The following is a 12,779-nucleotide window of genomic DNA, read 5'->3' on the forward strand; positions in this document are numbered from 1 at the left end:
GATTGCAGACGACCTAATTCAACAAATTCCTTATTTCAGTGAAATTCTAATTACTTCTAAGAATTCAAAAATATTACAAAAACATTTGATGCAAAAATAAAAATAAAAGTCAAGTTTCACAGTTTTGATAGATTGGAAATATTCGTTTATAAATGAATGAGTCCAACTCTGGCAAAACAATGAATTTAATAGAACGATAATAGAACCTAGCAATTATTGCACTAACAACAGAACCAGATCTCACTGATCTCACATATATAAATAGACTAATAGATTAAATAGTTTCGGTTCAATTCTTATCAAATTAAAGCAATGTACGAATTCCCAGTATTCAACGTGTCCGAAGTTATTCAATTGTCTAATTGATATGAAAATATAAATACCATTCAAAAAGTTCAAATATGTAGCCGTTTCCCTCAAGAATTTTGTGGGAATGAAGTATTGAATAACAAAACAGTGGTTTAAAATTTGATTTCAATCTGTTTTTCCATTAAACAGTTGTCGCCCCCTGCGCACGACAACCCTCAGAAGTCGAAACTTGTGCGAGCTAAGGATTAACGAGGTCTAGCCTTTCAACGTGTGATTCCTAACAGGGTTTCAATTTTTAATTTTTTCAGAAATGGACCTTTCATTCCTAGGTACATTCTTCATTGGTTGTGACAAAATTATATGATTGGCAGCCTCATAAGCTGTCACCAAGTTTAGATTTATAGTAAAACACTTTTTTGTCGTTTATATTATTCGTAACAGCTCATACTTTTTTGAACAGTTAGTTCCTTGATTCGAAATGACAATTTGTTGAAAAAAAATGCTGAACTTCAGGAAATATTCGAAAAATTTACTAAAAATTTCTAATTAGGGCTATAGTTGCATTTTCAGTTTTGAAAGTATATTCTGGAATTTTCCCCAATCTTCTATGTAATACACCGTGTTTCAAATTGTCTGAGTATCTAACCCTTGCTCTTTTTTATTAATATAATTGTTGTAATCTGATAAAATATTTCTTCATAGATATACAGGGTGGAGGATTCCATACGGCACGATCGATGTAAACCAAACCATGGGTTTTTTCGGGAATTTCTCCATTTCATTATATGTATATTGATCAATGCTGCAGAGCAAATTTATTTTGAAGTCTACAGGGTGGAACATAAAAGGACATATTAAAGTTGTGTTTTTTAAATGGAACACCCTGTATTTCATCACACCTTTGAATAGTTTAGGAAAGAAAGAAGATTGCATTGAAGGTACTATGTACCAGTGCCTGGGTGAGGTGATAGTCCACCTCTCCGTAGGTTCGATTCAACCAACTCTCAATCAACTCCATCAAATTTTCTCTTGCGATTCCCTTTGAAATGCCTGCATATTTCTCTTTTCTCTCGAGGACTTGGAGCTCTATTGGTGGAATTCCAGTCTGGGACTGGGACGGGGAGTGTACTACTCCAGACGAAATCTTTCTCTTGGAAGACCTTGGAAAACCAACATTGGGCATCAGACTGGCCAGCGCAAAAACTGTTCTTTCTGACTTCAGGATACTTTGAAGAACGTGTTCGGCAAAGGTAGAGCTTCGTTTCAAGCCATACCCCAAGATAGTTATCAGCTTTGCTCAGTACTATCTCTGGGCCTTGCAGATCAAAAGTTATTGGTGCCAGTTTTCTCCTTTTAGTGAGCAATGCTGCTTCGGTTTTTTCTTCAGCTAAACTGAGAAGTCTACTTTCCATACAGTCTGCCACTAGCAACAGTGCTCTGTTTGCAGTGTTTATTGAAAGTTCTTCGTTTTTTTCTATCTATCTAACACATGGATCAATAAGTCCCGAGACTAACAATGAAAACAACATTTTTTTTACAAAATTTTTTTTTATTCATCAACATAATCTCCTTTTAGGGTGATACAATGGTTCCAACGCTTTTCCAATTTTTCAATACCATGTTTATAAAAAAATGTATCTTTCGCTTCAAAATAAGTTTCAGTTTCAGCGATGACCTCCTCATTTGAGCCAAATCTTTTTCCCTGGAGCATTTTTTTAAGATCAGCAAAGAGCCAGTAGTCACTGGGGGCTAAATCTGGTGAGTATGGGGGGTGGGGAAGCAGATCAAAGCCCAATTCGTTTAATTTTGCCATTGTTTTCATCGACCTGTGGCAAGGTGCATTGTCTTGGTGAAAAAGGATTTTTTTTCTCTGCATGTGCGGTCGTTTTTTTGCGATTTCCTCCTTCAAACGTACCAGTAAGTCAATATAATAATCACTGTTGATCGATTTACCTTTTTCGAGGTAGTCAATGAAAATCACGCCATGCGCATCCCAAAAAACTGACGCCATCACTTTGCCAGCTGACTGCTGCGTTTTCGGACGTTTCGGACGGTTTTCGCCAGCTGTGCGCCACTCAGATGACTGCCGCTTTGACTCTGGAGTGTAGTGATGTATCCATGTTTCGTCCATGGTCACGTAACGACGCAAGAAATCTTTTTTGTTGCGAGTAAATAGCGATAAACAGCTTTCTGAATCATCGACTCGTTGCTGTTTTTGTTCCATCGAAAGCAATCGCGGCACCCACTTAGAAAAAACCTTTTTCATGTTCAATTTTTCATGAAGGATAGTAAATACACTTCCATATGATATCTGTGTCATCTCAGCAATCTCACGGAGCTTCACTTTACGATCTTTCATTACAATTTTTGTCACTTCACTCACATTTTCCGGTGTAACAGCTTCCACAGGTCTACCCGAGCGTTCTGCGTCATTTGTGTCGGTACGACCACGTTTAAACTCGGCAAACCACCGACAAATCGTTGCTTTTGATGGACAAGAGTCCGGGTAACATTTTTCAATCCATTCTTTCGCTTGCACGGTGTTTTTACCCATTAAAAAACAATGTTTTATCAGAACACGAAACTCGGTTTTTTCCATTTTTTAAACAAACTACAAAACGACTTTACTCTAACCTCGATAACTCAGCTGTTTCTGGTCCGATCGACTTAAAATTTCGACACGTTTCAAGCAAAGGTTAGTACTCTAGAAAGACGTGGTTACTGGTTTACTAAGAGCGCCATCTCTGGGTTAGTCTCGGGACTTATTGATCCATGTAGTATTTATCTATCTATCTATCTATATTAGTAACCACAAACATTCAACCGAATCCTACAAAAGAGACAAATATATTTGAAAATGCGACAATCCAACCCTGTAAGAACAAATTATATTCATTAATTCACTTACCGATCATCAAATGTTTAGTTGAGTGATAAGTGGATATGAGTAGAATAATAAATATGCTTTGATAACAGCAATAAACCACAGTCAGTCGTATTAAATTATTCCAAACATGGCTATGCGTGACCAAATCGTCTGTTGGGTTGGGAAATCTGTAGCCGAAGAAAACTTGAAGAACTATTCAATCGACATAACCGGAGGTACTGAGAATGATCAAGGCTACATGAGCGACATAGTGTTCGTGGAAACTAAGGGCACTACTAAGGACAACGAGCCAACAAGTTTGCATTTGGTGGTGAAGCATGCCAAAAACAACAACCACCTAAGGAAAGCCATGCCGATAGACGAGATATTCGAAAACGAAATATACATGTACCAAACGGTTTTTCCCGCTTTCTTGAAGTTCCAACGCGCCAAAAAGGCCACGGAGCTGTTCGACTGTACTCCCAGATGCCTCTACTCCTCCTCTTCTGGAAGTATGGAAGTCCTAGTTTTGGAAAACCTGAGAATGAAGGGGTACCAGCAATACGACAGGAAAAAACCCATGAATCTAGCGCATTGCAAGGCCGTTCTACAACGATATGGAATATTACACGCGGTTTCTTTTGCGCTGAGACAGCAATACGCCAAAACCTTTGATGATTTGGTTTCGAAACTAGGAGATCCAAATTCAACATTATTCGAATCTTCTAACATCGGCAATGTTTACGATGATTCGTTTGCACTTGCCTTGGAAATGTTCGAGAAGAATGGCGATTCGGATATACACGAAAAACTCAGGAAACTATTGGGGAAAGGATGTAGTACAATGGTGAAGGAAGTACTCAGAGCGATGTATATTGAACCTCAATCTGTTATATCGCATGGGGATTGCTGGTGTAATAATTTTCTATTCAAATATGAGGTGAGTACTGTTGTTGTCTTAACGCTTTCATTCGCAAATATGGATCTCAACGAATACGTAAATCAGGCAATTTTCGGGAATCTTCTGGACTAGCCTTGTTTCTGATATTTCTTTTTGAATTGCGTGTTTCATTATAACTGAAATACGAAGCGAGGATTTTAATTGTATATACCGGGTGTCCCACATTTTATGTGACAGGTAATATCTGGTTTGTTGAAGGAGATACACAAAAAATTTTCATACAAAAGTTTTAGTAGTTCATGAGAGCTATATTTTGATAAATATATAGGGTGTTTGGTGTAGGTGCTACAGACCAAAATTCCATTTTTTAAAATAGAACGCCCTGTATATCATTACATATTCAGATGCTACGTTGAATTCTGATATCATTTCATGTTTGGTTTTTGAAATTCGGTTACGGAGTTGTTGAGTTATTGCACTTTTCCTTAAATATAAAGTTTCAAAAAAACTTATTTACTCGTACACGGATCCAGTCTATATCTTTTATTAAATTGAACTAGACTACTACTGAATACAAACCATTATTCTCACCTCTACGATACGATATCGATATCAGTTGAATATAATATTGAAATTCTTGAGAATGTGACTAACTTGAGGGTGAATTGCTTTATATTGCACAATTTCATCAAGTAGCTTATGCTTGTTGATGCCATAGTAACAAATGTTGTTGAATTGTATCTACTTGTCAGTTCGATTCAGTGATTCTTTGCAAAACAGTAACTGTGTTCTTTGTGCGAAAATTCCAGTATGCCTTTCGCGTTTAGTCCAAGTGATTGCATTGATATGTTATTAATTTTTGGGGAATGTCAGAAAAACTGCCGTCAAGCACAACGTTTATACCAAGAACGTTTTCCAGACAGACCCATTCGACCCATTCCGTCACGAATGACTTTTTCGAGAGTTGTAGAAAAATTGCGAACTGGTTCATTTCCTTCTACTATAAAGCATCGTCATCATACGAGATCTGTTAGAACTGAAGATTTAGAGATCAATGTGTTGGCTTATATTATTATTCATCCACATGTTTCTATCCGTACTGTTGCAGAAGAAGTCGGTGTGAGTAAATCTAATATACAGAGAATTCTGAAAGAAAATAAATACTACCCATTCAAAATTCAGTTGATACAAGGTTTGAAACCCACGGACTTTGAACGACAACTTGAATTCATTGCTTGTATTCAGGTAATATTACATGAAAGTCCTAACATATTCAGTCAAATTTTGTGGAGCGATGAATCGCGATTCCACAATAATGGAGTTGTGAATCGACATAACAGTCACTATTGGTCTCAAGAAAATCCCCACTGGGTCCGCGAAAGTAATTTTCAAACTACTTGGGGTATTAATGTATGGTGTGGATTGTTCAATGGCCGCATCATAGGACCTTACTTTTTCAATGAAAATCTCAATGGATTGCGATATTTACATTTTCTAGAAAATGATTTGATCCAGTTGATGGAAGATATTCCCATAGCAGAACGACAAGGAATTTGGTGGCAACAAGATGGTGCTCCTCCTCACAATTCACAGATTGTTACTGAATATCTGGATAGAACGTACCCAAATAGATGGATTGGTAATAAGGGTCCAATTCGGTGGCCGGCTCGTTCCCCAGATTTATCACCGCTTGATTTTTTCCTATGGGGTTATTTGAAAGATATTGTTTTCACTACTCCCCCTTTGAATGTGGATGATCTGAAAATGAAAATTCGACTAGCGTGCAGTGATATTACGCCTGATATTATAAGAGCGACTTGTACGAGAGAAGTGATTCGACGTTTCGAAGCCTGTATAATATCTAATGGGCATCACTTTGAACAAGTGTGCTGTTTTCAGCGAAGCAATATATTGGATTCTTGTTTCTTTCCAATGAGTTGTTGAAACTTTTACTTGCGTTGATGGTAAAAGTAGTTGAGAGATATCCATCGATGGCCACTTGCAGAGAACGTTCTTTTGGGAAGCTGGAGAGCCATACACAAAAATTATCGGACAAGTCATAGCATTGAAGTTTGGCCAGCAAACCCTCATACCATACACGGTCAAAGGTCTTAGAAATATCAAGCGCAACAGCTCTTGATTCTCCATGTTTCTCAATTGCGTTATTCCAAATATGGGTGACGTACGATAGAGAGTCGCCTGTTGATCTTTGTTTCCGAAAGCCATATTGATGATCGCTCAAGGAGTTGAAGCCTCCCAAATATTCAAGAATATGATGATTTACGGCTTTCTCCATGATTTTTGATATCACTGATAGCAAAACAACTGGTCTATAAATATTACTGGAGTTTTTTCCCAGCACCATACCTATATTTTAACACTTCGACACGTGTTTCGATCACGAGATCACGACACGTGTCGAGGTGTTAAAATAACGATTTGGTGTTGGTGTTTGGTGTTGAAGATGATCACTTGGTGATCGAAACACGTGTCGAGGTGTTGAAATAACGGTTTAGTGTTGGTTGAAAAATCTGCAAAATATTGGTCCGAGTTTTATTTGCGCACTTTTTGAATACGATGCCGGGCCAGACGGCTTGTTGATATTGAGCAAAATTCACCTGACTAGACGTTGGCGTTGTCGAAAAGTAATTACCGGCATTGTGGATTTTAGTGTGGAAATAGTGGGTGATGCCTTTCCCAGAGAATCAACTGTGGAGTGGGACGCAAATTATTCAACTAGTAGATTTGCTTTTTCTATGGCTTAAACATAAGAATAATTTCAACCGTAAGAGAGAGAGCTTGAACATCAACAAGACATGGATACTGGCACTTCATTGAAGGAATATTCTTCCAATAATTGGAGAAAAGTTCGGACCAATTAGGTAGAAGAGCAGTCGGCGTTACGACTCGTAGTCCCATTATAAGTATAAAACTACCAGGACATTTTTGTTTGCGCATTGCAGCAAGGTGGATCACTTTGACTGTTGCCACATCGCTTTTGATAATGTATGCCGCTGTAGCAGACGAAACGTAAAGTGTAAAAACCTGCAGACCACGGCTAATAAACCCGGAAACTTCGAATAATTTTTACAGACTCAATTGGTTGCTACTTTTGAGAAATATATCACCCGATTTTTGTATTTTTGTTGGGTATTCATTCATCTGAGTAATGATTCTCCTTTGATTTTCAGGGAGGTGATTGTAACATCCCTTCGGGTGTATCAATTCTAGATTGGCAATTTTCATCCCTGAGATCTCCAGTTTTTGATCTCTCGTACTTCATATATGCTGTTTGTTCCAAAACGGAACTGGAATCCTTCGAAGAGTTACTGCAAGTCTACTACGAATCCTTCGCTGCTCATTTGACTGACTTGGGAAGTGACCCAGAAGAAGTATTCCCATATGCTGACTTGAAGATACACTGGAAAAAATACTCCCTGTATGGATTCATACACATGATACCGGCACTTAGAGTTATTCTTTGTGACAAGGATAAAGCTCCTTCGCTCAACGACTGTGAAGAGGGCGCAGAGTTCGGGGATGTTTTCAAACTAGGATTATTGGGAGGGGAAGCTTTGGTGTATGACAGGTTGAAAGCAGTTGTTTCACATTATTTTGATTTTCAAGAAAAGAATATTTGAGAAACGTACAGGAGGATAGGCTTTTCATTCACTAAATAGTTACATACGATATTCTAAAGATGAGGTTTCAATCTAAATGGTATTTGTACACCTACGATCGCAAATATTGCAGATGTCGAAGGATTCGCTACTTTTCTCATTGAAAATTGATACGAAGAATTGTGATTTGAGGTTTTTCAGTTCAAAGATTGGATATTTTCATTAGCATCATTTTGAGTATATTTTTGTATTCACTGAATCTCCCATTTTGTGAATATAACGACTCTAGACCTAACGAAGGCATTTATTCATTTGTATCCAAACAGACCTAATGGTCTAATAACATGGATAAATATACAAATATATAATATTACAAATAATTTATATCAATTTACAAGACATAAACATGAAAAAAAAAAGTAAAAGTAAAACTGAACTTAACACTATGAAAAGATTTGGAAAAGCTGAATAAAAGCTGAATATGTATTTTATGTGGCCACCACATAAAATTTCACAATCACAACTTTAGAAATTCCAAATATTACATAAAATAGATAATAAAAATTTCCTTAGACTTGACTTGTTTGAAGAGTTGGAGATTTCTAAAGAACTTTCCAATAATGATCATTGTTTGAATACTCAAGTAAACTTAAACAGAGATTTCCTTCCCCTTCATAAAAGGATTATGAATTATTAATAAATCACATTTTACTAATACAATTTATTCAATATTTTTCCTCTACATAATTAATCAAATCCATAATGGATCACTCCTCAAGTTGGTACCATTATTTTAACATGACACTCGACACATTCTGTCTCAAGTTGTCCTTCTTCATATGATACTTTGACTGAACCAAATGGCCTCAATCCAAAAATGTATTTTCTTGGCTATAAGCGTATTTTGTTTTATATAAGTCAAATATTACAAATGTGCAATGTACTTAATTTGATACTTCCTGTTGCCTGACAAGTAAGTAATCTTTAACAATTTTTCCAAATTTCTTAACCTTAAAGATTATTAAAAAAAATTTTACAACTTCAATTTTCACTAAACTTCCTTTTCAATTAGATCACTTACTTTCAGGTGAGCACTGATGATGACGAAAGTCAAAAGCGCTTTGCAAGAATTTTAAAAATTATACACTTCAATACAAAACACCTCTTCGATTCATTAACACTATGATTTTTACAATATTAATTTCAATTCAACAAATAAAAAAAATTATTTGAGTAGGTAGTAATTATAATCAGTTAACATTATGATGATAAATTAATAATTTGTTTGATTATAATGTTTCTAAATATATTTTGAGTTATTGACCAATCTAAATTAATGAGAGTGTGTTATAATAATTTGCTAGTCGACACATGATTGCAAGAGGTACTCTAGTAGTTCTATGTAAAGCAGGGATATTAAATGTAACAGAAGAGCGCATTCTCCTTGGAGGCACATTAAATCGTAGTGAAGAAAGTAACGTTGGTGAATTAGTTTTATTATTAATAATTTTAAATAAAAACATCAAAATGTTAAGTTCTCTTCGATCTTCTAAGGATAGAATTTTTGAATTCATGTCTAAGATGGGTAGTTCTAACTACATTATAATCGAGATATACATGATGATTTTTATAATATTTAATTACGTGTGTGAGGAATTACATGTTTATTGTTTCCATAAGAAAAGTATCAAGTATCTTCTTAAAAGAAGCCTGATGTTAATCACTCTCCAATTCAGGAGCCTCTCAAAATTGGTGAACCATAACACTCCATGAAAACAGATACCAAAAACAAAGCTTTCGAAGACCAACAACAGACAGTGCTGTTCCAATCTACATTGAACCTCATCAGTGGTGTTCAGCTGAACTTTAAATTCAACTATCCTCAAAGAACAATCCTGAGTTGAAGTAAACATGGACTTCTCGAAGAAGCAATCTATGATATTGTTGGAAAACTCAACCTCATTCAAGATAAACAAAGCTATCCAGAAAGGTATAACTTTCTCTCATTCTCTGCAACTTCCACAGGGCCGATTCTAGAGCTCCTGGCATCCCAGGAATAACTTCCATTCAAAATTTTTCAAGGGAGACCCAAGGGAAATAGCACAAATCAATACTTTTGATCTCGTTTGAAAGTGGTTTAATGGTGAGTTTAGTTCTGATTAACATTGTCTAATATAATTCTACTATGATTCAGAATCTATGAAAAAACAAATAAAATAGCAAAATAGCTAAAATATTCATTATATAAAGCAATAAAACGTAAAATGAAAATACAATGAAACGAATGAGATAATCTAGATACACAATATTTAAAATGAATTGAAAAATAAAAAAGATTCTAGACCAAGTTAATTCACGACGTTTCGATTGTTAGTATCCACAATCATCTTCGAGTGATGACTGGACTATTTCTCCGAGAGATGATTATCTATAGGTCAATAAAGAGCTTTCATCTAGTTCTTATTCCCTCTTTCCGCTTCACCGGTTTAGCGAGAGTTTCCGCTTGATTAGAGGTTTCCATAAGTTACGTATCTCTACGCTAGCTTGGCTGAACACGTGGTTGGACACCATATATGCAATGTCTTTGAACTTCCTCTTGAACCATGGTTCCTCTCTATGGATGATCTCAGCTAGGGACCACTTGATGTTATGTTAATGAGTCCAAATATCCTCTGCTCGTCTCAATTTGCTGGTTATTCCACGCTGTGTATTTTTTTGTGCTCGACAATGTAGACTTTCAGTGGCCTCTTAGTTTCTTAGATATAGTGCTTGTCACACTAATAGGGTATACGGTAAATGCAATTCCTGGAATTGCAGTCCGCGTTTGGTGGCTTGGTTTTTATCAGTTTGCTACGGATGACGTTTCCGGATCTAAAATAGGTTCTGGCGTTGTACTTGGACCCAATTCTTCTTTTCTTTTCTGGCCATCTCCTGATGTTGGGAAGTACAAGTACTGGTTGTGACGGCTTCTCTTCTTTGCGAGGCTCTTGCTGTCATCTAGCCAAAGTCTGTTCCACCAACACTTTGGACAAACTATTTCGCTGGAGATCTTTTTTGATGATGACTAGTTTCTTATTGATTCTTAAATTTTTTTTGGGTAGATTGATAGTGGTTAGATTCGTGTTTTAGATCCTGTCCCGTATGAGAGGGTTTTTGGTACACATATGTTTCCCATTCAGGGAAGATCCTCTTCACCAATACGTCTAAGAATGGTAATTCGTTATGTATTACTTTCTCCATTGTGGAAGTGACGGAAGGTCTAACGCTTTTGATGTACTTCAGAAACAAGTCCACTTCTGTATTCCCATGGTTCCATATTATGAAGGTGTCGTCAACGTGATTCAACCAGACTTGGGGCTTCCTGTGGGCTTCTTCAAACTATATAACTGGTGAAAATGGCTATCCCATTGGCAATTCCCCATCTTGCGTAAAGAATTTGTTCTTCAGTTGGAAATAGCACGTACACATCATCTTAGTAACTCCACGATCACTTCTATAGTTGAGTTATTCTAGGTCCTAGCTTCCTCTGTATGATTTGAAGAGCTTCTTCAACAGGAACGTTGGTGTAAAGGCTTTCCATGTCGAAACCGATTAATTGATCTTGCTCTGTGACTTCGATGGCCTCTATTGATTCGACAAAATGCCTTGAATTCTTCACAAGAGATGAAGTACGTTCGTTATAGGCTTCCTTGCAATCGATGAAGTTAAACTTGCCAATTTGAAGAATCAGGTTTGGATTTGAACCGAAACTAGAAGTTCTTGGAGTTTATCTATATCTAAGCAAGCAAAACAATTCACTCACACTCTTGGAACGTCAAGAACATATGTAGCTTCTGATGTGATGCATGATTTTATTGTAGCTTCAGACGTCGGTTCCGGAAACCTTTAAAATTCATCGTACTACTTTCAGTTCTGTGTTACTCTAGCTGTGAATTCTTTTTTGATGTCACAAGCAAATTGAAGTTCGAAATTTTAGATATCACTTGACCTCATAGTTGAATCATCGTGTGACATTTTTATGTCACGTACCAGTACTTACATACATATGTACTGACGTACACAGTTACTCATTTTTTTCATAACATCACAAGTCCTTGTTTTTGCCTTCGAATTGTTAATCCACACAATACATATTATTAGCTTCAATCAACCTAATTAAAACAGTTAATTAAGACACATCGCAAACATCAGGCATTGTTAATGGATTATTATATTTATAAAGAGACAATGAAAACTCTTCTAGCCCTTGACATAATGAACAATTATTTCTCTCAGATACCTGAGTTTTTGACGAATGAAGTATGTGATACACTTGATCCTTTAGTGTTAAACAGCCCATTGGCATTGATAAAATATTTATTCTATCAGATAAAACATTAGTGAAGTCACAGAGCAATGGAAGCAATTATTGATAATTATTGGAACAGTGATACTATTACCTGTAGGAGATGATATTAAGTCTGAGGATTATATCGTTGATTCCGGATCTACCAAAATTAACTCCGAAATAACGAAACAAGATTGAACATTGAACAAAAAAATTTATTTCAAGTGAGATAATATCCCACAACAGTTCGTATTTTAAGGATGAAGCACCACTGATGCAATATATTTTCATTTTTCGGAGTAAAACAGATGTGGAAACAGGGGTCAATCAAAAAGGGATTCCATCCAACTTTACTTTTTTGACATCTACTCACAGCACGAGATATTCTCATTTATTTTATTAAGAAAACCCCCCATTTGGTGTGGTGAAAATAAAAAGGAAAATAGTGTATGTTCCTGTGTTATTTATTCAAATATTTAAGTAATACACTATTACTCAGTCGTAACTTTTACTCTACAATGACAATCACAAAATAGTTATAATTTCAACGAGAGGGATATACTTGTTGATGGATTGACAGCAACTTATCGATATTTGGCTTTAGTTTTGTTAGCAATAACCGCGATCTTTCTGTTCTGTGATATTCAATCTGCTCTTTTTTGTTGAAAAGTTTGTAACTAAAACTTTTTTTGGCAAGATATGACGAGAAAAAAGCTATCAAAGTCTTTCTGGCAATTCCCCAGTTCAGGATATTTT

At 36.1% G+C, this 12,779-nt stretch overlaps 1 protein-coding gene across 1 annotated transcript; it reads left to right on the plus strand.

The window, feature by feature from the left end:
- The first annotated feature begins 3,257 nt into the window (after positions 1–3,257).
- On the plus strand, positions 3,258–7,991 carry LOC111502928 (uncharacterized). The gene is made up of 2 exons (XM_023157113.2): positions 3,258–4,115; positions 7,268–7,991. Exons 1-2 carry the CDS (start codon positions 3,324–3,326, stop codon positions 7,715–7,717), a joined length of 1,242 nt encoding a protein of 413 aa, XP_023012881.2. The 5' UTR covers positions 3,258–3,323; the 3' UTR covers positions 7,718–7,991.
- Positions 7,992–12,779: the final 4,788 nt, after the last annotated feature.

The sequence above is a fragment of the Leptinotarsa decemlineata genome, unplaced genomic scaffold, assembly GCF_025532065.1.
Source record: "Leptinotarsa decemlineata unplaced genomic scaffold, Ldec_3_MD MMD2_tig00026307_RagTag_RagTag, whole genome shotgun sequence".
Lineage (NCBI taxonomy): Eukaryota > Metazoa > Arthropoda > Insecta > Coleoptera > Chrysomelidae > Leptinotarsa > Leptinotarsa decemlineata.

Bases quoted from the DNA above. Each gene is read 5' to 3' on its own strand.
- LOC111502928 (XM_023157113.2), top strand. From the start codon at position 3,324: ATGGCTATGCGTGACCAAATCGTCTGTTGGGTTGGGAAATCTGTAGCC. The intron at 4,116-7,267 runs GTGAGTACTGTT...TTTGATTTTCAG, and splicing joins ATTTTCTATTCAAATATGAG to GGAGGTGATTGTAACATCCC.